This window comes from Diplotaxodon limnothrissa, linkage group LG2 (assembly GCF_057381915.1).
Source record: "Diplotaxodon limnothrissa isolate DT_005_m linkage group LG2, D_limnothrissa_male_GT1.1, whole genome shotgun sequence".
NCBI classification, from domain to species: domain Eukaryota; kingdom Metazoa; phylum Chordata; class Actinopteri; order Cichliformes; family Cichlidae; genus Diplotaxodon; species Diplotaxodon limnothrissa.
Window position 1 is genome coordinate 26,152,157 of NC_140597.1, and position 26,251 is coordinate 26,178,407.

Genomic DNA, 26,251 nt, shown 5'->3' on the forward strand with positions numbered 1-26,251 from the left:
AGCCCACCTAGCTGCTCCCTTAAAGCGCCTATTATGTCTTATTTGCTTATCTTAGACAAGAACCTGTTGCAGAGATGATGATGTGACCCTGTCTGTACTTGCCTGGGAGCAGAGTTTCAGCTGGCTATTCTACTTGCGCAAGTAGAGGTTTTACTGTCAAAAGCAGTAGATTTTTTTTAAGAAAGGACAGCCAGATAGGTACAAGGATTTCCGCGCGGCTTCCAGGCAGCTATATAATGGGAATAAAACCTTTTTAAATGGGAGAGAAGTCTAACTCCAAGTTTCTTGTTTCATAGAGGGGACTTGCCTGATAGTTAGCAAATAAAAATAGCAGTAAAGTAAAGGTAGAGTTTTTCATAAAGGGTTTTGACAAAACGGACAACTGCGAGAGCAAGGCACAATCGCACAGGTAGGCATACCATGAGTCACTCTTTGACGTTGCCATGATTTCACAATTCAGATAAGCAAAGTGCAGACAATTTCTAACACAGGCCTCCAGATAGCAGTCTCACAGGACCACTGATCCTAACCTCTAGAAAACTGTTTTATTTTATTTTTTTCTGAACACACTATGACAGTGATATCTGTTGTATTGATCTTTTTGGAAAAAATGTGCCATTAAGGAAAACATTTAATCTCCTAAATCCATAGCTGACCAATCTGCATGCATTAGCAGAATGCTAGGATTTGCTATGAGAAAAAAGGAATCATTTCAGACACATGACGAGTACTAGATTCGTGAAACTAATAAATAACACTACTGTGCAATCTTGATCCGTTGGGATTGTTAGGAAAGAGGTGCAGTGATTTATTGAAACATGCAAGCATATGTAGAACTACAGTATATAAGGCAAGAGCAGAGTTTGTGTAATTCCACCAAGCTTGAAAGTCAATATTTGGTATGACCTCCTTGATTCTTCAACACAGCCATAGCCAAGCTTTCTTGTGATTTATTTAGGTAGTCTTCAGGAACTGTTCTCCAGGCTTCTTGAAGGACTTTCGAAGCTCTTCTTTGGATGTTGGTTGCATTTGTTTTGTTCTCTGTCAAGATGATCCCACACTGCTTCAATAATGTTGAGGTCTGGTGACTCATAGTGTTCCATTGTGTGTTTTTCTTTAAAGATGTGCTTTTACTGCTTTGGCAGTGTTTCGGATCTTCATGCTGAAGAATACAAATCTGACAGTACTTTTTTTTCTTTCTTTCATGATTCAATCAGTTTTAACAAAATCCCCAACACCACTGGCTGAAAGGGAGCCCGAAACCATGACAGAGCCTCTACCGTATTATATAGACAGCTGTAGAGGCTGTATTATTCTGGTGTCTTTACCTTACAATGTAAAGCATCTTGAAGTGACTGCTGTTGTGGCATGACTGAAAATGAGTGAAAAAAAGGAAACAAAAAACAGTTAAAACACCCTTCAAAAGGCTGGATAACTATTGCTCAAGACCAAATTACCAGAGAGTCTTTTGAAATAAAACATGAAGAAATGAGGGATGGCTCGACACTGTTGGTACTCTATGCAGTGAGTACTACTGAGCACCCCAGCTGGCATTAACAGGAAGTGAACAGGCTCTGGTGGTATCAGTCTTCATACTTACACAAGCACCTGGAAAGCAAATAAGGGCAGTTGCCTAAAACAAATATTCCACAGTCTATTAAAAGTGTAGCTAGTAAAGTAATAAAAAAGAGGAGGCTGGTTTTGATTTGAAGTTTAATTTTAGTGACAAAAATCAAAAATAACAGTATTCAAAGTCTTCAACAACCCTGGATCTTTGTCGGCACGTTAAATCCTTTGCAGAGTGTTTTATCTGTGAGTGATATAATCTCTGGAGCTACAAAATTATTAGATTACCATTCTAAAAGTATATAAATAAAAAGCAAATGCAAATGGATGACTACAACTCTCATCCTAAAACATTTAGTCATTGTTCTATTGCAACGGGTAGAAAAGCAGAAGGACAGAACCGCCGTGATTGCACATTCTTTTAGGTTATCGCACAGCTGCACAGTGAGATGAATCTATTGGTGATCTTTGACAAGTTTAACCAGAGTGATCTGATAAATTGTACATTTGCGTTCTCAGTTTGGTTTTCATATCTAAATCAATTGTTGTAAACTACAGGTCTCTTAGTTTCTGTGAGAGAGCAAGAAAACAGGGGCACAGGTAAACAAAATGCATCCCTAAGCCAAAAAAAAAAAGAGAAAAAAAAGCAAAGCGATGCTCGCAGGCTCACACTCTTTTTCATCTAGTCATTCTCACTGATAAAGTGTCATAAATGATATGCTATACCTACATTCTACTCATTCAGATTGCTGGTGCTGCACAGTCATACCTAAGAGAGCGTAACAAATAAGGCAAAGCCAAAATTCTCCTCATTATGTTTTACTACTGCAGCTCTGGTCACTAACGGTCACGCCATCCTTCATCCTTTAGGCTTAACAAAAGCAAAACACTACTGTATCACAGTCTCTATTGCTTGCACCCCACACAAGTTGCACACAAGTTTATCAGTCCAGCGTGCATAATGTCTCTCGGTATCCCAGGAGTCCATCTGGTGGGACCAGAATTTGGTTTATCACGTGAGGGGATGTAGAACAGGTATCTCGGGCATGGCAGTGTAACTGTGTAGGAGTCTTCGTTTCTATCCGTCCCCTCCTACAGTTAGTCCGTCTCCGACTCTATGGCAGTATTCAACACACGTCTGAATGTTATTAAAACAGTCGCGCCTGTTTTTTCAGTTCATTTCTCTTCCACAGAGCCAGCCGGTCAAACTCTTCCACGGTCATACCGAACACTTGGACAAACTCCTCTGGGGACAGGTGGCGCTGGAAAAACACATCATAGCAGAAATTAAGTCTCAAATTCTAGTCATGGTTTTGGGATTTCTTTGGCCGTTAACTTACTTCCAGTCTGGCTCTGTCTACATCTTTGGGCAGCCTGTTGCGCCCTCTGGTGGTGACGATGAGCGACTCATAGGGGTAAATCTGCAGGATAAAGGAAAGGACACACGCACACATTTCAGATACCCGGGTACAAAAGGAGTGGAATTTCATTATTTTAAAAAAGCCTTACTTTGTGTTCTGCTGGGAGAAAAGAGAGAGAGAAAATGAAATCAGTGCAATTGAAAAAAAGCATGTTAGATTAATTGCTTGGCTCTAATAAGGTGTTTTTAGTTCATATTAAATTACCTCTGCTTCCCCAGTTGACCTCGCTGCCACTGTCATATTGGTACTGGTAGCAATCTGCACTCTGAGGCTGAGGAACAGAGTAGGACAGTGAGATTAACAAGAGCAGCGAGCTTCGGGGAATTAACTAATAAAACAGCTTGAAAACTGGTCGAAGGTAGTAATGAAAAGTGTAAGGGGCCAAAAGAGTTATTTGAATTAAGCCAAATAATATGTATGATAGAATATGTCACAGCTATTCATGCTTTGCCAGGTTCAGTGTGATCTCACCCGCTGGATGCCGTTGCGGCCATATCCCGGTAGTGAAGCTGACTTACAAACAAAATCTGAAGCAGAAAAAAGAAAACACATCAGCATGATATCAGTCTAGCCATGAGCTGCTTAAATGTTCAGTTGTTTTCATGCATTCTGGCGCCATAAGATGGCGCTCATGCCTAACCTAAAACAAAAAATATCTCCAGATGTGTGCAAATGATGCTGGTCGAAGAAGTATTAAAACTAGCAGGAAAAGATCAATAATAAACTGATGCCTTAAAAAAAACAGCTATTTAAATAAATCAGAGCCACATATTGAAACGCTCTGCAGATGAACTTACCACTATCGGTGCTGTACTGTGACCGAGGAGCTGTAAAATAAACAGATGATACGATTACCTGTTACAAAAAACAACAATAATAAAACAATAAATGCTGCAGCACATGAGCCTAATCTAAATTCATGAAAAACCTCATCAGGGAAAATAAGTGTAGAGCTTTGACATCAATCTGTCTTTTATAGGCTTGACAAAAAGAGGAATTAAAGAAAAAAGGGGGGCAAGTTCCACATTCATCAAGCCCTGCGAGGAACACAAAACATCAAAGGGGCAATAAGGCCAGGGAACATGCAAGCATCTTTTAAAAAACGAGAAAAATAAGATGCACAAGTGTGCAAAAAACACACTACATGCTTCAACATCTAACTGCAACACCCAAGCTTGCACAGTTACAAGCCTTTGTTGCCTTTCAAACACCACCAGCGAGCCGAGTCCCATTCAGCCCCGCTCACTCCCATTTGAGAAGCGGCTTTAATGAGAGATCTTACCGCTCATAAATAAAACAGGATATGGGACACCAGCTGTGAGAGTGAGAGAATCACATAGATGCAGGGGTAGATGGAAGGGTAGATCCACCCATATGGAACAATTTTGGAGAGAGAAAGCAAAGGGAGCAGGAAAAAACCTGTCTGATAGAGATGAGGTGAGGCTGAATGTCAGAGGATAAAATAACCAGTAGCTTATACACTGTATGAGCAGCGAAGTGCGACTATTACAAAGAGAAACAAGTCGGCATGTGACTTTGTGACATCTGGAATTTCAGCACACCTGGTTGAGCACTCTGTTTCAGTTAGCTTGAAATTTTCTTAATCAGTGTGATCAGATATCCCTCCAACACTGACAGGCCACATCTGCCCCTGCCGCTGGCCTACCACAGCTGTTAAGCACACTCATCATCGTTCCATCTCAATACACCACCCAGCCTCCAGCAGCGGCCGTGACCCTCTGTGACCTGCATCCGCAAACCTCATCGCCCTCGCCCTCACAACGCCGGCGACATACTGAGGCTCATAAAAAAACCCTTGTGGCAACATATAGGGCTGTACAGAAAGACAGTCATAAACCTGCTGAAACAGAAGAAACCAGCAGACAAAAGAGGTGGATGTACTGGGGGTGTGGGGGTGGGTGGGATAGGTGGATCCTTACAGCCATTGATGGTGTTGTTGTACGCCGTGGTGCCATAGCTTGTTGTGTTCAGTGTTTCCTTGCTCCCGCTACGAGAATTCCTCGCGCTGCCCCAGGGGTCGTTGTCATAGGAACCAGATCTGGCTTTCATCTCCTCCTTTAGAATCATCCTCCCGATGCCACTCCCAATCTGCGAGGAAAGAGGGCGAGGAGAGAAGCAGAAGGTGGAGAGGAAACAATGAAGGACGCGTTGTAGAATTAAACGAAAGACAGAGAAAGAGAGCAAGAGAAGCAAATAAGGAGGACGGCACAGGCGCCGTGCGATTAAAAAAAGTGCATTTATTTATTTATGGGTGATTTTCTTTCTTTTCTTTTCTTTTCTTTTTGAGGTGGGGACTTACTTCAGTGTGACGTTGAAGAAAAGAGAGAAAATTATGAAGCTCTTACTCTTTGAAGACCGTGACTCCAAGTCTCTTCATCTCCTCCCGTGGAGAAGCGTCTTCTCGGCGCCCGATAGGCTGGGAGAGGAAAAGAGATGAAAGAGATTCCCTTTATGAATTTTGCACTTTCGCGGGGAGCACAGCAACAGTGCGAGTAAATGGATAAACATGACAATATGGCTACAAAATGAACCGCTCTCCCATGTGTGCCATCGGTACACTCTGAATAAGTGAAACAGCAGTGTTTCGTACCCCTGGGGGAGCTGCTGTAGGGGTAGTAGTCAGACTCTGACTGGCTGTATGGCTCTGGAGAGTAGGTAGACAGTCTGGAGGATCTGAGGATGTCCTCACTGGTCCTGCTTTTGGTGGCTGCATCCACGTGATTGTCTGTTTGAATTAAGAGAGAAAGAGGCAGAACCAAAAGAACTGGCCTGTTAGAGGAATAGTTTGCCTGTTCAGTTTATGGTCGGGAGCTAGATGGGAAATTATAAACCATTCTTATATCTGTTAGTTCAATATGATTCTGGAGTCACTAGAGCAGGGGTGGGAAATTAATTTTCCTAAAGGGCCACATGAGAAGTCGGGACTGCTGTGAAGAAATACATCAACAAGCTTATAAAGAGAAAATTAATAATGAGGAGAACTGAGTTCAGCTTATTGGTGCGACCCTCAAAAAACAGTCCCGGTTTCTCATGTGGCCCATTGGGAAAATTAATTGCCCACCTATGTTATTAGAGGGTCATCGCAGCTTAGCACAAAGGCTGGAAACTTCACTATGATGACAATCCTCTGGTTTTAGTAGAAACCAGATATAAACAGGATCTTGCAATACCAGAGTGGAGAAATTAAAATAAATGTGGATTATTTCTTGGCTTGCAGCAGCGTACTCCTGGTGTCTATAAACTACAGGAAAGATATGGTGCTTGGTTTCTGAATGAATTACCCAAACTAGATTGTTAATGAGCTTTAGGGCCTTGCGTTTTACAGACCCAGGCTAGCTGCTTCACCCTGCGTCTACTCTTTCTGTCAAGCTAAGCGAAGATGTTTCCTGGCTTCATATTGAACAGACAGATACTTAACAAGATTGGTATTGATCTTCTCATCTTGCTCTCAGTGTGAAAGGAAATTTCCCAACATGTCAAACTATTGCTTTAAGACGGCACGCACCAGCAGCGCACTAACAAAAACATCTTAATGAGCGTCACAAAGACGTACAGCGATGAAGCGCATTCACTCCACAGCTTCACACTTATGATATCCAACGCTCTTGTCAGAGAAGATCAATATTCCGGCCAACGGCGGGAAAATAGCCGGCATTAAAAAGGGAGTTCTGTTACGGCTCAGCCTGAGGCTCACATTCATTTCACGAATGGTGTGAGGCGGCGATATTGATGCCACTCTGCACTAAAGCATAGTCAACGGAAGTCAATGGGAGTGACATGCGATGTAATGTCGCATAGATCGCTCTTCACTCTGTTAGCCATTAGCCATGCCAGATCCAATCCATGGCCCATTGAATTCCCATGTACACGATGCACGACACCAACACATATTCAGAGCAATATTGAACGCTCTTGATACTTCTGTCAGAGGAAGTATGGCTGCACAACACTGAATGCGAAATACAGTGACACACACGCATGAAGACAAATGAAATTCTGTATCTATTCACTGACGGTAACTGAAACAGTGAAAGGAGGGAGATACTTACAGAGGCAAGGTCACCGGGTAAAGTGGAGCAGAAGGTGGAGGGAAGTGAGTAAAAGTGATTGGATGCAATAAAAGAAAAAAAGAGGTGCAAAGATAAAGGGCAACATTATTGGAGCATCCAATGCGAGTGCTTTGCTACCCACACGGAAGGCATACATGTATATGACTGGGTGCTAACTGATTAGTACATAACTGGCATTTGGCGAACAAAGCAAATCTAAAGTACATGTATCTGCTGTGGCCTTGGGTTTACATGGGGTGTGTTTGGCGCTGACACAAGAGAACATGTTAATCAATGGCTATTCAGGAAGACATGAAGCACAGGGATCAATATCACTGATGTATGAGTTAAATGTCATTATTCAAACAAGGCGAGCTAACAAAGGCTGCCAATTACAGTACATGCTACTTTCTTAATCATGTGTAAAGGACTGCGCGAGGCAGCATCGTGACCAGTGATGTACTAATTTTTAGAACAGAGACACTGACGGGTGACGGGAGTCGACACGCTGCTCACTAACTAACCCCCACACACACACATACACGCACAGCACGGAAAAGCATGCGGGACAACAACAGAGATAAGACTGTCCTCAATCAAGAGGTCTTATGACTCTCAGCTGAAAAGGCCTTTAAAATGCAGTTTAATGAAAGAGACTCTGTTACTGATGCACACTACCCAGAAAGTTCAAGCGCATTTAATTGCTGGGCCTTGTGAAAAAAAAATCCCCCAAAAAACAGCATCTCGTGTTAACCACACCATCATGCTATCTGAACGTAATAAAGACTTTAAACAACAAGTCTATTTGTTTTCTAGAGCTGGAACACTTGTAACAAATGGTTTAAGCCCACATTAAAAAGAAAAAAAAGAAAAGGCAAGGCCGACAAATAAAAGAAGACTCCACAGCAAATCTAAAATTCTGTTACAAAACAGTTTTTCCAGTGCGCTTTGTTCCATTGTTCTGTTCTATTCTGGTGAACTGTGTTGTCCTCAGAGCCCTCTGTACTCAACGCTTCTCACGCCTGAGCAACCTTCACTTCATTCATGGCCCGTTCCAGCACTATTTGCCAACAAGAACCTGTCGGGAGCTGCGCGCGGTAGCAGGCATATTCATATGCTTGTGGCATGCACACTAAAACATCGCTCTTTTATATTCACTCAGTGCCGCTAATGCGAGAAGTCTGACTGATCCCCTTCCTCAACTTTGGAACGAGCCGCGCAAGTCAAAACTCTATCCCTTTTGTGCTTTTTCTAGCACTTCTAATCGTTGCTGTTTTTGTTTGTGCAGGCTTCGGTTTCACTGAACAGCTGGAACATCGACACTACTCGAAGCTGAATGGCGAGAGGCCGGTAAACACATCTACATCGGGTTAAACAAAGCATGACTAAAACTGACAGAAGGACAGGCAGGCTAAGGCAGGACTAACTGCACTGTACCCGTTCTCTTATAGATGGGAGGCTTCCTGTAGATGTTGGGATCCCCTGTGGCTGAGGAGAGAAAGAGGAGATGAAGACGTGAAACATGGAGGAGTAAAGGAGGAGAGGATGTGAACTACTGCCAGGCGAGGTAGGAGGGATGATTGTAAAGAAAAGTAAATATGCAGTATGAGGGGAAGAATATGTCAGATTGATTATGTGTTGTATAAATATACAACTTTCACATTTTCACACACGCTCACTCCTGAGGAACTTAATATGACCTTTTTTAAAGGACTTCCTTCAGTGAATAATGGCTGATGAAATCTTCTCTGTGAAGTGAAAAAAGAAATAAATAAATCTGAGAGTAGTGTGAATGTGAGGAGATGAGGAGTCCTACCTGGTACATGAAAATGTTTAGGGGGCTGGTTTGTGGTGGGTGTGCTTGGTCGCCCGTCTTGGCTATAATAAGGTGAACTCCTGCCACTCTCAGAGCCTGCAGCCAGCCATGGCCCAATCACAGCGAAGGAAACACGAGCATGAAGGAAGGCATCAGCACATGCAGATGAAAGCCAAACAACTCAAAAGTGTGTTTAAAATTACAAGGTGACACTCAGTAACCTTTCTACTTGTGTAACAACAAAGGTTATTGACTTATCAGCAGCATAGAGGGCTGTTTAGAACTGTAATTAGTAATTACAGCCTCAATGCACATGTGTAAGAGTTAAATGAAATGATAGCCAAGGAGCAACTGCAGCAAAGGTGACAGTCAAGCAGCTACTGTGGCAGATATTTGTCACCAGTACAAATATATTAGGGGCTATTTGTCTTAACTGGTAATGACAGATGGAAATGACAAACACTTTGATCTCTAGTAAAAGGAATAGTTTGACATTTTGCTTTTGTGCAACTAGTTGGACGACACATTTGAGTTTATTCATTGTCTTTATGCTAACTATGTGGCTACAACTTCTACAGGAGCTTCTAATTAAAAGATTATTACTTAGTTGTTATGTGACTTAATGAAGTTTCCAGCAGCTGGTTTCCAAACTTTCTAAAATAGACATCTTACCAGGGTAGCCATAGTGCTGTGGAGAGCGAGGCATGATGGGTGACATGCCTTGGCGACTATAAGTTGGTGAGTCGATGTAGCCGGGACTGGAGCACCGCCTTTGCTTTATATCTAGGCTGTTATAGTCCTAAAAGGGACAAACAAAGCAAGTCAGGTGAAAGACGAGCAAACAGACACACAGCTCACCGAAATGACAACAGCTCACTTGGGTGAACTTGTACTACATTCACTGCTACGTTCAGAGTGTTTACCTGAGAATAGGGAGAGAGAGTCCCAAGTGACTGCAGGGGAGACAGGAAAAGACAATTAAAGTTTCAAATTTTAACGAAATCAACTCATTCAGTTTCTTAGATAACCACTCTGAAGAAGAGGGGCTAAAGAAAAGAAAGTAAGAAAAAAGAAAATAGGGCTTCATGACTTTGTTTTCAGAATACAAATGTAGGAAACAAAAATGAGATTGTAGGACTAAAGTAAATAATTCTGAGAAAAATGTCAGGATGGAAAAAAAATTGTAAATTGTGATTTTTTTCTCAAGATGCTGAACTGAATCTGTGGCTGTAATCCTCTTCCATACCTCTTTCATAGATTTCAAAAGCTGACTGATTAAAACTTTATTGCTCAGTTTCCCAGACACGGAGTCTAGACTACTTTCAGTTTAATTTTTCTTTTCTGTTTTTTCAAAGACCAGGTTTAATCCATTGTCTGGGAAAGTGGCTATTTATCTTCTTTTTAGACTGCAAAATCCAAATGAGGGTTAGCATGCATTATTTCTTGGTTGAAGCTTGCAAGGTTTGCTGTTTAAAACCCAAACCGATCACCTGCAAGCTCTTTCTTCTTGAGAAGACAGATGTGAGAGTGGCATGAAATATAATCAAAATTTTAATCATGAAAACATAATTTCCTGTAAGTATGTTTACATTTAATTGCACATTTGCACTACAAATAACTGGCTGCTATGTAAAAAAAGGTCAAATGTTTTAAACAGTTCACTCATCCACAAAAGACAGTTTGATTGTTTTTCACCTTTAAAAGTACTTCTGTAAACATCACATCAGTCAAATACCAAAACAAATATCAATAATTTCTGGGATTATTTTTCAAAAACAGAAAAAAAATTCGAAAACTAACAAAATATGCCCAATCAAACTGCACGACACCGACTTTTGATCTTCCTGAAAACAGACGAGTGACGAGTGCAACGCTGTGTTTGACCTGGAGTGTGTGGCTGCAGTACCTCCCCATAGCTGTAAGTGTCTAGTCTGTCATCAGAGATGTATCTGTGGTACGGCTGGTATGAGGAGGATATGAGGTCTGGCTGTTGGACCTCATATATGGCTTTGACCTTTGGCAGGGCAGCTAGGTCCTTATAATCTAGGATCTCATTCTCCACTCTGGCCTGGAGAGAGGACACACATACACCCACCAAAAGACAGCGCTACAGCAACAAGACCCGACATCAACCACATGGACAATGAATGAGAACTTCACCAGTGATAGCAAGCAGATCGTGAAACAGTGAGAGCCGTAGAGGGGGGGCAGAGAAAACTTGATGAGGAACACACAGGTACAAACGAACACGCTGCAGGAGCTGACAGCACTATAAGCTGTTGACCTTCAGGATATCAGCATATGTCAGAGAGAAAGCAGAGGAAGCACAGACAGCAGGAGAGAGAAAGAGAGGGAGGAAGCGTGGAGACAGTATGGATGACAAGCGTGCTTACACTGCATTTCCCCCTCATCCATCACCTTAAACAGAAAGGTCATTGATTATGAGAAGAGAGCAGGGCAGGGCAGCGCTGAGCAAGGAGCAGTGACTCCTGCTTGCATGCAGATAACCCCTGACATGCTAATACTGCAGTGATATACAGCAACAATTCAGACAGCCAAAAAGGCAGGACTTACAAGTGCAACTGCTAAGCACTAAACAAAAAATAAGGCCTGGCTGACACTCTGATGTGGTTTTCAGCATAAACACTGCTCAAAAAACTTAAAGGAACACTTTGACAACACATTAGATTGGAGGGGGAGATCATGCTGGATATCTAAACCAACATGGACTCTGTAATGTGTTAGAAACGAAAGGATGCCACATCGTTTAATGGAAATGACAATTATCAATCTACAGAGGTCCGAATTCAAAGATGCCCTGAGAATCAAAGTTAAAAAATGATGCAACAGGCTAGTCCATTTTGATTAAATTATATTCCAGTAAGTCAAAGGGGCACTTAGTAGTTTGTATGGTTTGTATGTTGGGGCAGGCTGCTAATAACATGACAGATGGTGCCTGGAGGATCTCCTTGCAGATCTGGAAGGCACCATCAGGGCATCACTGAGCTCCTGGACAGTCTTTAGATCAGACATTCACGCCAGTGCCATGCTGCAGGTCATTTTGCAGCTTTGAAAGTGCTCATCCTGTTCCTCCTTGCACAAACCAGCAGATATCAGCCCTCCTGATGGGTTAAGGACCTTCTGTGGCCCTGTCCAGCTTTCCTACAGTAACTCTGTCCTGGAACTCGTCCATGCTCTTGAGACTGTGCTGGGAGACACAGCAAACTTTCTGGTACATATTGAGATGCAACCACTGTAGGGTCCAGAAATCGCCTCATGCTACCCCTAGTGGCACTGACCATAACCAAATGCAAAACAGTGAGAAAGCAGATGACAGAAAAAAATATCATTGTCCTCCAGCTGTAAAACCATGCCTGTTTTGAGGGTTGCCACTCTAGTTGTTAATTTCATTAACACTAAAGCAGCTAAAACTGATTACCAACCCCCTCTGATATTTAACTGAGCAGATCAATATCACAGAGGTTTAACTGACTTGATGCTACACTGCAATTAACAAGTGTTCCTTTAATTTTTTTACTTAGTGTATAATGAGTAGAGTGTTTTTTGGTCATTGAATATTGAAAATGAGCATGAAATATCCAGTCAGGTTGAAGACAGTGACACATTGTTTCCACAATTTTGCCATTTGATTTGAAATAAAACTGAAGAGAGAGATTCAGTAAAGGACCGACAAAGCTTTGCAAAAGGAGCAAACCCATTGTTTTGGCAGTTCTTAAGTTCCAGACTTCAGGCGGTCCTTGCAGCCAAAACAGTTTTTTGTCATTAAAGCATTAAAATAATCAGTTTATAAAATGCTTATATGAATTTGAACTTTTGAACCGCCCCCTGAAAACATGGGAATGTGTATAACAATAAATGAAGCAATGCAGTTCAACCCCTTGAGACTAAACGACAGGAGTTCAGTCGCACCGCAGTTGTTTTATTTCAAATCTAATGGGATGTCTGGCACATCAGCAGTGACAACAGAGGTTAAGGACACAGACAAAGTGAACAGGCCAAGGGAGCGAGCAGCCTCTCTTATTTTGTGCTTGACTGTTCAAGCCTAAGCATAGTGCTCGTGATTCTAGTGTAGCAAAGGTGCTTCAAGGGTAGGCTCGGTGGCAGTGTGGCAGCCAAAAGTGACTAAAAGCTGCAGAGTCACAGGTTACTTACACATATAACTCTACTAGGAGAGCCTATTGAGGAGCCCGGGGGAGAGATGGAGGCCTCGGACAGGCGTCTGTGCTGTGGGTTAGAATCAGACAAAGAGGGAGTTAATTCACATAGTGAGGAAGTTTCACTCTATATCTGTGGGCTTCTCTCTGTACCACTGTCAAATGCTCTTAGGACTGTTTCAACTAGTGCTCCGTAAACACAAAGACTGAATTGAAAGTCCAACTCACCCTGAGTCTCCTCTCTGCTCTCGCCGCTTGCTTGCATAACGGGTGCCACACCTCGCATCCTGAGGAGCAAGAGAAAGAGGGCAGTCACACAGTTGCTGGGTGTTCCCCGCATGCCGTGCGTTTTCTAAAATTGGTGAGCACAATCTAAAACATGCATATGTGTGACTACTCGACCTGTCAGGTACATTTCCTCGCCCTCTTTGAACATCATGTTGCAGCGGGCGCACCGAGCGCAGGTTGGATGGTAGTGTTTCCCTCCTGCCTGTGTGATGAGGAGAGGACGTGGCTGAACGTAAATCATCGCCACAAGGATTTTCACAGATTGAGGGCTAATCTAAAAATCGCACCCCGCCTAGCAGAGCAGGTCACTGTTTCCATATGTTTTTTATGCGCTTTATTTGGCCACCGGTAGCCTGAGAAAGTATTAGGAGACCAGTGGATTGCCTGAAGCTGTTTCATCAGCATGCTAGAAACCACCCATTCTCTCCCTATGACATAATTAGAGCAAAGATCCCCGTAGGTCAGTCACATGAGGAAGCATGTGTATGCATGTGTATGTACAATACAGAATCATGTAAGTGAAGGACATGTGAGTGTGAAATATGCCCTTGAACATGCAAGGTGCCTCGAGGGGATAAATCCAAGCACACGGCGCAGCTGAAATGGACACAGAAAAGTGATCGCACTCCTGATGTTTCTCACATGCAACCCTGCGAGGCTGATGGCCGAGGCGTGGCCCCATCCCATCACCTCTGCCTTCCCTAAACGCACCATTCGAGAATTTCTATTTATAGAGGCACTGCAGACGAGGAGACCTGAACTGTGTCAGCTGAACTCCCACGGCATGCAAGTTAAAGTGGGTGTGTTTGTGTGCACGGTGAGGTACTTTATATCATTTCAAGCTGCACTGAATCTTCCTGGTGTTCATAAATCGCACGTTTTTACTGGATTTCCAAGAAATCGGTTGCACCTGATGAGCGAGCTCCCTCCAAGAACTCCCACTGTGCAGCAAGACGCTCAGCTGTTTCCGAGACACATCTTAACCGCGCTCCCTATCTGCTCAGGTTACTACGAAAGGGGGAGGATGCAGCACTTCTGTCTGTTTTCCAAGCAGTGGAGCGTTTACTATCGGTGGCCAAACGGTATCAGTTAAACAAATGCTGTTACCATCTCAAATGAGGAACCTCTGTGGTGGCACTAACAGGCTGCTAAATTTATTGCCAAACTGAGACATTAAGTGAAACATAAGAAAGACGGTTTTATGATCCTCCACCCTCCACTTTCCCCCTTTATGTCTCCCCTCCTCCATCTTCTATATAACTACTCATTAAACTAACAACCTTTGGCTGTGTTAAGTTAAAAGGAAGCGCTGCGCTGTGGGGAAAAAAAAAGTCTAATTATCGACACAGATGCAGAGAGATTAATCCGAGTGTTTGACGTCGGACAGCATAAATGAAAACAATACTTTTAAACAGACGTCTGTGCGACTTATTGGTATCTGCCAATGTGCCAATAATCAGCTCCTAAGTTTTTCTTATCCTTAATGAACTGCATTTTGCATATGTAGGGCTACAAACCTCTGCATGAGACTTCCCCTGAGTCAGTCTCGATGCACGCTGCATCTTAAAGAAGTGCATCATTATGTGATCAGAAACTGACAGAAGACCGAATGCAAGCGAGCGCAGATACACATGTTCAGAGAACAAACGACACAGATGCAGTGGGAAAAGAAAGTGAGAGAGAGACTTGCAGCATGAAGGCTGACATGTCCCCATGTCTATAAATAGCCTAGAGAGGCTGACAGTCAGGAACAAAGCACTTTACACCAGCTATTCTGACAGGCGAAGGAGCAAAGGGACAACAAGACCCTGTATGTGCATGTGTGTGTTTGTGTGTGCGTCTGACAAAGTTTTACTACATCTGCTCCCTTTCCTCAAGTCCCCTCAGACGCAAGACGCCCACCAGAGACTCTTCCAAAACATTTAATTAGCATCTGCACTTTATCACTTTCATTATTTCCAGCCCTGCTCTCCTCATTACTCTCCCTTCACTTCTTTCTTAAGCCCAACTCCTAACTCTTTGCTGTAGATCCTTTGCTGCTGACTCCTTCTGCAATCTCTTAAAAAACTGCTTCACTCTGTGCTTTTTTAATCCCGCTTTCTGTGTCTCCCTCTGACATCACCCTTCACTTTTTAGCCTCTGATCTTTTTTTTTAACTCCCTTTTTGTCTCCCTTCTTTTCACAAAGTTGTGCCTCAGTCTAGTTTTTTTTTTTAACCTCCTCAGAGTGGAGGGTGGTTTGTGTTCTCTTTGACCTCAAGTAGAAACAGTCAATCTGCTCGGATGTTCTGTCGGGCGCGCTCGACGTGGTGCAGCTCAATTGGTTTCGGTTTAGTAAAGCTTCACAAAATGTTTTATCACCCCCTCAATCTTAAGTCGGTCACTCCCTGAAGCGCAGCCGGGCTTAAACTCCGCAGAGGACGTGCAACGCGGCCGTTCAATTACGATAACGCTGATTACGCTCCGCGGTTCACTCCAATTTGGATTTCTGTGCTGCTGCTGCGGTGGGATCATCTAATGTTGACATCTGGTTCCGTTCTCACCTCCAAAACCCTTCCACTGATGTATCTGCTGCAGGTCTCACATTTCACCCCATACTGGGCGTGGTAATCTGCCTCACAGTATGGCACTCCATCCCTGCAACATAGAACATATAAAAGAAACTTGCTTGTAGAGTGTCAACGACACAATTTGCCTTGTCTTGGGGAAACGGCAGATAAAGAAGGACAGAGCAGTTGTTGGGCATTTTGTTTCTCTCTGTTTTCCTTCCCTTTACACACTCACTTGCTGATGTACTCTCCAGTGAGGACCATATTGCACGTCCGACATCTGAAGCAGCTGACGTGCCACTGTTTGTCAAGTGCCAGGAGAGACTGACCCTGCTTGATCTCGGCTCCACATCCAGCGCAGTCTGGAGAAAAAAAAGAAAAGGGAAAGGGAGGGAAAGAAAGAGGGACGCAGAGAGATAAGATGTTAAAATGTTGTGGAGTGGTAGAAATTGTAAGAGACAGAGAAAGGCAAAATGAGCCCAAGGACTAAGTGTACATCTTTAAGCACTTTCTGAGCTACTAAGTGCAGTTTTCATCACTGCCACCACCTTAAATAAAACCTACTGTGCTTTTTACACTCCCCTAAGAGGTCCAGGGGATGTGGGAAAGTAACAAAAAGTGTCCGGGTTAAAAAAAAAAAAGGAGACAGGGAGGCAAAATTGTTAAATTAAAAGTTTTTATTAAAATTTCTATCACTAGTTAAACTAAGAGATACGGGCAAGCCGATAAGTAAGGAATGCAACAAAAAGCAGGAGTTCATCACTAAACTGAAAAGTTCATGTAAATCAAAAAAGGGTAAATCAGCAAAGCACACACTCGTCTCCACAGACCACCACACACAGCTCACTAGCTGCACAACCAGCAAGGTTCTCTGATACCAAAGTTCACCTTTCTCTGGCCTGAAGTACATTAGCTTAATTGCTGATTATACAAGCATCGTTTTTGCCCTCAGAAAGATGCTTCAGCAGGTGTTACTGACCAACAGGAGCGTCGGGAGGCTTAAAAAAGGGTCAGCCCTCTGTTTGTTTGTACTAGATGGAGGCTTGGTTTTAGCTTAACCTTTTTGACCCGCTCTGTTACACAAGAGAGTAAGTCACTCTAGGGACCACTCCAGTCTGCTTCGTCAGCCAAGACAAATTGTGTTTTGTAGTGAAAAACTGCAGTGTGCAGTGCAGGCTGGGTTTCTGGCGTCCAAATCAATCTTAAAAAGTGATTTAGTGGTGATTGTGCTGAGTGTAAAAGGGCTGGGATTTTAGTCCCAGACCGTTCTTCTACTGAGTCATTATACACTTCTGATTTCAGCCACTGGATGAAATAGGTATTAGATCATCTAAAATTACGTACCAATGTTTGTGATAAAGAGCAGCCGGCTATGGACGCATAAAAATGTACAATAAAGAATGCAGGAATGTTGCTGCTCACCACGGCTTTATCTGTGATGTCAAAGCAGTTTTTTAAATGGTAAATGGTATGGCTCTTCTTCACACAACTTGCCTTATTTAGCCATGCGCACCTGGCTCAGACCTTAAAATACATTCAGTTTTAATTTCATTTTTTATATATATAATTTGTTTTTTGGTGAACGTGTGTGAATACACACTTCTCAAAGTGCAGAAATAGCCCCAAAAAAACTTTTAAAAAAGTAACTGCTTATGACCCAAAACATATAGCCTCATCAATCATGTAAGGTGGTGTGTTTGTTATTGTGTGGGTAGTGTGAAAAGAAAATGAAAGGAGTAGGCGAGGGGGCTGATACGCAACAAAGGTGCCCAACAAAACTGGGGAAGTTGGATTCATGTCATACACACTAAGCTCTTACCCCACTGTAATATATCACGTTAAAATCTTGAATGAAATGAATTCGAATCCGCGGTTAATTACAGCACTGTGTAAAAAATCTTATGTCGCCCCTCATTTCTTTATATTTTGCTTCCACTGGTGTATGCATGTCCAGGTTGTACCCCGCCTCTCGCCCTATGACAGCTGGGATAGGCTCCAGCGCCCCCCGCGACCCTGAAAAGGATAAGCGGAAGCGAATGGATGGATGGATGGATGGTGTATGCATGAGAAAACTTTAATAATTACTTAGCTCTGTTTTTTTTCTTTTTTTCCCTCTAAGAATTCTGCAAACTAAGCGTTTATTTACCTTCTTAAATATCCCGATCGTTATGCAAAATGAGGCAGTGCATTAGTGCGTGTGCCCTATTCCGTCCACACACACTGCATCCTCATAAGACAGAGTGATGAACATGTACCTGGGGAGCTGTTCGATTCTTATTCTGCTGAATGGAGCAATTTGGGGAGGACTGTTGTTCACTGCCTATACGCCATCTGTTGTTACTGCACAGCCACTGAGCAGCAGACTGCTGTCTGTATGCTATGCTTAACAAATGATTCACTATCAGTCACTATCCTGCTGCTGTATCATAGTAATTTGTCATTTTAAATAACGAGAAGGAGAAAAATAACTTTACTAATAATCCCTCTGGGAAATTCCTGCATAACAGTTGTGGAGGATTTGCAGAAGGAGGAATTACGCATATCTGAATGAACTGAGGAAGGAGGAGCTCTCTGTGACCTTCGCTGAAATATTCTGTCATTATTAGGACTTTTTCTGAGTGGGCTACTCTTGCCAGCAGGATGACTGTGCAGACTGTGGGAGACTTCCACCAACTCCTCTCTGCTACTGCATGTAGATCATCCAGCTCTGGTACCAGGAATAAACCAACCATCTTAAAAAAAAAACTTTAGTCTCTACTTCCTGTCATTCATCCTCAGATTTTATCATAGACTGTAAAATAAGATGGATGCAGGTGACATCACCTGTAGGTTTCGAAAGTTCTGTTATGAAGCATCTAGATGAGCGTTAACACCTTTGCCAGCTTGGTCTAACTGCTTGCTCAAACCATGACAAACCATTAGCCATTAGTGGTTTCCTACCACAGATAATCCTAAATTTTAAAACACAGTATGACTGAGATTAAAAAACAGACCACATTTTTTATTCAATCTGACTCGAAATGAGTGACTGACTCAGCAAGAGCTTGTTCACAAGACACAGTTCGTTAGGACTGGAAGTCTTTTTGTAGTTATAGCTATCGCCATCTGGTGCCCTTCAGATAGAATGTGAGATTAAAGCACTTTGACATTAACTTAATGAGTCTTTAAAACAGTCACAAACCCAACATCACTAAGGCTAGATTCATTTTTTATATGCAGTCAAAGATCTAGTAACACACATGGTAGCAGGCTCATGATTCCTGTTAATAAACAACTGTGAGCATGCAGTGAACAAAACCACTAAACCCTGTATGTTGGAAATTGGCAGGTGGATTATGTGTCTGTTTGTGTTGCATAATTCTCAGCTGGCAGATCAACGCGGCAGGTCACTCCGCTGATTTGACAGACACACGATTAGCTAAATGAGCAAAGTAGGCTTCGTGGACATGTCGCATTAGCTTTAGCGCACCGTAGCGCCTGGTGGCCCTAAACAGAACGGACAGAGCGGAGTGGGCGCTGGACTTACGGCTGGGCCCGTGGATCTTGATCGGTTCATTTGACTTGACAAGTGTGTGGGAGCACTGCTGGCACACGCAGTCCTTTCCACTGAACGTCACCCTGTCTCCGATTGGAAAGGGTTTACTGAGGAGGCAAAAAAAAAGACAGACAAGAGAATTAGAAAGCGGAGCACAATGGGCGTTAAAACGCCTGCAGTAATTCTGTGTTTACATCCAAGTCTACTGTATTCATTGAAATAACAAATGGGTGCTGGCAGAGACATGATTCGGTGATAGACAGGCCATAATCCTGCTGACACAAGCTGAATGCGGTCCGACATCCTCTATGAAACTGAAAATACATTTTCATTGCACAACAGTTTGCAAATGAAAATACATTTGCAAACTGTTGTGATGATGAGTTAATAGGATGCTGATTGTTACAGGAGCACCTGGCTGCTCTGTGATTAAAGAGGCGATAATGCGACAGGCTTCTGAAAGGAAAACTGGCTCTCTCAGTGAGAATAAAAACTTATTAGGGAGACTTTGTGGAGCGCATACTAATTTTAATTGCCTATTGCTCTCTCAGTCTAGCCATCCAGCTTGCCCTCCCTACACTGACGCCACCAGGTCACCATTTTCAAGGCTTCAAAGAAAGAAAGAAGAGCAAAAACATGTGCCTGCTGACAGGCGGAGAATATGACAACCAGGCAACATCAATGAAATCAAATTTGCCACATCACGATGCACTGTTTTGACTCGCTTTCCTCTCTTTTCAAAGGAGACAGATTGATTTCCTTATGACCAGGGACGATATGAGAATGAATGGGGAGCTAAAAGGCTTAGAGAAGGCTGTGTAAAAAACATAGATGGCAGTAATCCTTTTACTCCCCCACCGAGCCCTGGAGCCGGAGCCAAGACCCAGAGGGAGGCTTGAGTCTCCAGTAGAGGCCCCAGTCAGCACACATGAGTGCAGCACATCCATGTAGTCACTTAAAGGTGCTCAGACCATGTATAAAGTCTTCTCTCTCTGTGTGTCTTTGCTAACAACATATTCGAGACTTGCTCCTCTGTGCATTTATTTTATTCACAAAAGGGCACCATCCAAACATGAGAGCTGAGCTGCAGATACACAAATTATGCAACAAAAGCTATGGTAAACACAAGCTGCTGGAAAGTGATTTCACTAAGGCTTTATTTTGAATGTCACTCTTCGGCTGTTCCAGAGGTTAACTGCACATTTTAAAATTCAGACATGTGTCCATGCGAATATTTGTGTCCAGCTCCAAGCACGACAGACTAAATCTCTTCTACATGTCTGAACATAGCATTCACATTGTATAGTTCAGCAGAACGAAGCACCAGAAATGCTGTGATGGTGCAGAAAAGCATCTCCGTGCATTTGTGACCTCGTCTTTACCTGTGTGTTGCTCTCACTCCCTCAAGACACTCTTGCCTTGTCAGCCCTTTGCAGCGCTTTAAAAATTTACTCTGTTTACATATTTAATGCTTTCTTTTTCTTAACTGGCCAAAAAAGTAAAGCTATTTCTGGCTTTAGGGGTATGTCCTCTTGCTTTGATCACCACTGCGTTAAAAATACGTTCACGTGTAAAAGTGAAACTTGCATTCGGACTCCATTAAAGCTGAAGCAGTGATGACAAAGAAGTCAAAGTGGAATAATGATGAGGAGACAAAGGAAGAGAGGGCGATGTGGCTGATGATTAAAGAGCGCAAAGATTATTATTTGTGAATAATGCGAATGACGAAGAAGAAGCAAGAGCAAAGGAGGTGCGTCCAGAAGGAAGACAGGAGTGAAAGATGAGGGGAAGAAAGGACGTACAAGATGGAACAGTCAGCAATGTGACAGGGGGCAGACGGAGCACGAAAGAAGAGATTCACCCTTTGGCTTCTTGCTGTCTCTTCTAGTTTACTCCACATACACTGACAACACATACACACACATCACTGTCACTGCCAGCGCTGCTCCACTGCCTGTCTCTGTCCTGCTGGTATCATTTCAGTTTTTTGGAAGGGGGGGGGGGGGGGGGGGGGGGGGTGTTTTTTGTCTTTTGCCCACAGCTGCTGGGTCAGAATGTGTGTTTATCAGGCAATGTCAAGCAGATACCCGACAACAATCTCTACTCTACTGGAAGACGATACTATAAGTAAGCTAAAAGGCTGCTCGCTTATTCACAAGGAGGCGCCACAGCAGGTAACTCTGCATGTTTGATTTGTCAGATTTTTTACGCCCTGATGCCCTTCCGAACGCAACCCCGCAAGGGATTTGTGTCTTCTCCCAGGATCAAAGCAGGGATCTTTCGCTTGTTAGGGGAATGTGTAAACCACTACAATATGATTTACTCTGGATACTGTTAGTAAAGATCCTTATAATGTAAACAACACATTAAAAACCAGTCAGCAAGTGAGAGGGTGCAAATGAGAGACAGGTTATCCCATATATGCAGCATGCTCTGAAGCGAAAGCGAGGGACACGGTTAAATAAAATAAAGAAAGGAGCCAACATTGATGCTGAGATTTCATTCTGAAGGAGCTTCACATGAACACTGATGGAGTTCATAGGAGAGATGACCTACTTTTACTAAACCTAAATGTGCGATACACCAGGTCAGCTTTCTATCTTTCCTACACTTGAGCTTTCCAATCACACATTTGCTGACATTCAGAAGATGAATCATGAGTTAATTATTAAATCCTCCATGAAAAAAGTCAGTCAATTAGCCAATTCTTGTTTTTAAAGATGCAACTTTTGCTGCGTCACTTCAGGTCTTGAGGCTGAAAATAGTGACTCATAGCCGAAAAGTAAAAAACAGTCATGCGTTTCTTATTCAGTGCCTCCACAATCTGTTTGCTATTTCCCGTCGTCTCTATCATGCTGTTCTCTAACAAATTACTAATGAAGTCTCACAGAATAGACTGAGAAAAGCACAGATACTCTAAAGAAGTCAACCGGCAGGTCTCACATATCTTTTGTGCAATACATAAAGCAGCATGCTGAGTGCATGCTGCAAATAGTAGCTACCAATAACAATATTATACTGTTTATTTGTTATAATCATACATATCCAATTCCAAGCTAATCCAAAATAACTAAGGTAACTGTTGCATAGGCAACTTTTAATCACATGAAATTTGTTTATTTATAAGGAACCCCATTAGCTTCCACAACAGTGGTTGGTAGTCTTCCTGGGGCCCAAGCCATCAAATACAATCAAATAAAATGTTACGCAATAAAGTCGATGGAAAATATCCACATAAGTGATAATACATTTTCTGTTTTGCAATAACTGGTTAACATTGCCTAGCAGATGAGGACAGCATTTTGCCGGTAATGAGCCAGACATTGTTATGTCATTTTGAATCGGTGGAAACCAAAGCAGAGCAAAAAGAGACTCTGTATCATCTTTACATCTTCCAAAGTGGCCAAATATAATATAATATAATATAATATAATATAATATAATATAATATAATATAATGTAATATAATATACATTTCTCAAGATAACTACAGCGCAACCTAGAGCACAATTTGGGTGAAAGGCCATTAGGTGATCACTGTGTCCATGTTTTGCCAAAAATACACTAATACTCTAGGAGGAGTGACAAATTGTGTGCAAATGATGAAAGTGACCTTGACCTTGGGCAAACTGTGGGTGAAGGCCCCTTAAATGGTAAATGGCCTGTATTTGTATAGTGCTTTACTTAGTCCCTAAGGACCCCAAAGCGCTTTACACTACATTCAGTCATTCACGCACACATTCACACACAGGTGATGGCAAGCTACATTGTAGCCACAGCTGCCCTGGGGCGCACTGACAGAGGCGAGGCTGCCGGGCCCTCCGACCACCACCAGTAGGCAACGGGTGAAGTGTCTTGCCCAAGGACACAACGACCGAGACTGTCGGAGCCGGGGCTCGAACCAGACACCTTCCGATTACAAGACAAATTGCCAACTCTTGAGCCACGATCGGTCAGATAAAATTCTGACCACTACTGTAGGACGACGAGCAATTGTTATGACTTTTTGTGGACAGATGGACGGAAGTCATCAATCACTTGACCTAAAATTCATATGTCAGAATAAAGTTCTTGCGCTCTTCTTTAGTCTTTTGGGTGCACATAAACATCATCAGAATACATACTTGTATATAGTATTGTGTGTGTGTTTTGAGAAGGAATATACATACCTGCAAACACTGCAGACAAAGCACTTGGGGTGGTACGTGCGTCCCAGAGCAGAGACCACTTCTCCCGTGATGAAGGTGTCACAGCGGTCACAGCGTGTACCATACAAACGCTGATAGTCTGCTGTACAGATGTATTCGCCCTTCTTCTGGAAGAAGCCAGATTGTGCTAAATCACAGTTACACACTGTGGACAGAATGGTGAGAGACAGGAAAAGTGGGCCATTGGAAACAGTAAGGCATACAAAACAGAATTCTATATGTCTGTTTTTATTTCTATTTTTGGTTTTCCGCTTTAAGAGAACACATTTTTCTTTATCTGTCATCTGCTCTTTTTCTCTGTTTTGTTCCTCTACCAACACATGTTTTTTTTCAGTCAGCACGTTTTTCATTCAGTCTGAGCGCCCTCCTTTTTTACCTGTTTGTGTGTGTATACGTGTGCTTGGTTGTGCTGTGTGTGTCTGTTTGTCTTCACACACGGCTGCTAGGGAAGTTATTCAGTTCCAGACAGTGGTGAGCCAATTTGCAGTGATGGGAATATAATTATATAATCAGTGGAAAAGTCATTTTGTGCTAAACAATGTGAAGAAGGAGACAAAACAACAAACCACAAGCTCCCAACATCATCAGGACATCCACTACGGTCTCATTACATTTCACTGGAGAAGACATCAACATTTCTTGCTGTGTATGCACAAGGTAAGTGCTCAGTTTGTGTATGTGTTTCTATATATTGTGGATCCTAAGCAGACAGTACGTGCTACAGCCCTTTGCTGTGTAACTGAGAGGGAATTCCAGTGGGTGTAACAATATAGCCAAGAGGCATTTTCACAGATCAGCGGCCGGCGTGGTCTCTAGTTTCTTCCTATGCAGTTAACCAACAGAAAAGGCTGACAATTACTGGAACATCTGACTGAAAAAACTATTATTACCTGATACATATTGCACTAATAAAGGTCATTAGAGAGGTACTTGTATAAACATTTTGGGTTTCTTTTATTGTTTTAGCCAAATGAGAAATTCTTGAAACCAACATAAAGAGTATTTAAACCTTTGCCAATGCTGAACTTCACCCTCTCTTTCGGCATTATAGCTTTGACCCAGTAATTACTCATTTGCTGACACGGGCACTGTAATTAGACTTCTGTATAGTATACAATTATCATGTAACATAGCAGCAACCACTATAACAGTTCAGATGGCAAAGCTTCAGATGGAGCCAGCCATCATTCTTATCTAAACACTTCTCACTAAACATTGGTCTAATATCAAATAGGGGTCTTTTTTCTACATTCATAACAAAACCTGAATCGAAACCTGATGTTTTTTTCCCCACATTTCAGTGTGAACACATGTCCATACACATCAGACTGAACTCAAAATGTCAGTTTGCATGTTTAAGGTTGGTAATGTCACAAACCATAATTTAATTCTAGTTGAATTTCATGCTTCAGGCTGTTTGTAGAAGTCTTTCCTTGCTGCTTTATAGGCTCCCTTACAGAATCCATATGTGTATCCCCAAAGCAAGTGAGTTGTGTGCTTATATGCACATAGCAAAGGAGTGGTAACTTAATTCATTATTCATAACAATTGATTATTTCTGACTCAGAGACTCAGTGTACAATCTGTGTTTTTCTATATCTTAGACCTTTACAGTCATGTGAAAAAGAAAGTGACTTTATGCAGTTCTGTGCATAACGGAAAAACTAAGTAAACCATTACTGCTTCTACAGGCCTCAAGAGGTTAAGTATCACCAGATTTCTTCTATATGCACTTGAATAGGTGATCATATATCAAGTGTGACCTCCTCTATGAAACCAGAAGTTGTGACAGTTTGCTGTTTAGGAGCATTCAGATGTGTCTTAACACAATCCCTAAATCTTCCCATCGAGAGGTCAGACTTTGCAATGCTCAGTGGAACTGGAAAAAACAAAAGCGCTACATCTCAGACTTTACAGACCTCAGTTAGCATTTTAGATCTTAAGTTTCATGACAGTACAATTAGGACCTGGGCACACAGCCGTTACTGAGCTAATCATGAACTCCTCTTTATGCCAAAGTATTCTAGACTCAAATGTGAGGCCATCTGTCCTATAGCTGAAGCTTTACTGAAACTGGATCATGCAACAGGACAGTGATTCCCAAGCACAGCAGAAAATCTACAACAGACCACCTGAAAATGAAAGAAACAAGGTGCTACAGTGGCACAGTCAAAGTCTAGACCTCAATGCTGTGGTGCATAAACAAACAACTGCAAACCTCAATGAACTGAAGCATTGTTGTGAAGAAGAGGGGGCCAAAATTCCTCCAAAACAACAATTATTCCAAGTGCTAAAAGTGGTTCTACAAGATACTAAATCATGACGTGTAGTTAATTTTCACAGGAGTGCATAGAGTCCCGTGAAAGTAGCTAATAACATGTAGCAGCAGTTAGAAAATAAACAAAACCCATCCTCCAGGACGTTAAGTGACTGTTAAATTATCACTACACCTAGACAGAATATTCAGTGTTTATGATGTCAGGAAATTATGTATTAAAAACTATATCAACACCATAAGCAGTAGGTCTGAGCTGGTAAGTATTAATAAACTCTTTTTGACATGATATTGTTATGGTGCTTGTTCCATGTGGAAACATCACCTGCTGAACACAGAGACTCTTGCA

General features: G+C 42.4%; 1 protein-coding gene across 2 annotated transcripts in view; it reads right to left on the reverse strand.

The window, feature by feature from the left end:
- Positions 1-2,714: 2,714 nt before the first annotated feature.
- The window catches only part of ablim3 (actin binding LIM protein family, member 3), a 34,742-nt gene continuing 11,205 nt past the window's right edge, over positions 2,715-26,251 (reverse strand). The window contains exons 2-22 of one of the 2 annotated variants that reach the window (XM_085369143.1): positions 23,589-23,772; positions 19,411-19,526; positions 16,120-16,246; positions 15,879-15,972; positions 13,451-13,538; positions 13,277-13,335; positions 13,047-13,118; positions 10,780-10,941; positions 9,797-9,826; positions 9,546-9,672; positions 8,874-8,969; positions 8,495-8,545; positions 5,599-5,715; positions 5,354-5,424; positions 4,928-5,096; positions 3,785-3,814; positions 3,459-3,514; positions 3,192-3,258; positions 3,076-3,086; positions 2,907-2,987; positions 2,715-2,828 (exon numbers count right to left, since the gene is read on the reverse strand). In XM_085369143.1, coding sequence (XP_085225269.1) covers positions 2,715-2,828; positions 2,907-2,987; positions 3,076-3,086; positions 3,192-3,258; positions 3,459-3,514; positions 3,785-3,814; positions 4,928-5,096; positions 5,354-5,424; positions 5,599-5,715; positions 8,495-8,545; positions 8,874-8,969; positions 9,546-9,672; positions 9,797-9,826; positions 10,780-10,941; positions 13,047-13,118; positions 13,277-13,335; positions 13,451-13,538; positions 15,879-15,972; positions 16,120-16,246; positions 19,411-19,526; positions 23,589-23,772 — 1,922 coding nt within the window. Of the gene's footprint in view, positions 2,829-2,906; positions 2,988-3,075; positions 3,087-3,191; positions 3,259-3,458; positions 3,515-3,784; positions 3,815-4,927; positions 5,097-5,353; positions 5,425-5,598; positions 5,734-8,494; positions 8,546-8,873; positions 8,970-9,545; positions 9,673-9,796; positions 9,827-10,779; positions 10,942-13,046; positions 13,119-13,276; positions 13,336-13,450; positions 13,539-15,878; positions 15,973-16,119; positions 16,247-19,410; positions 19,527-23,588; positions 23,773-26,251 lie in introns of both variants that reach the window. The other variant, XM_085369134.1, reaches the window with a different exon arrangement.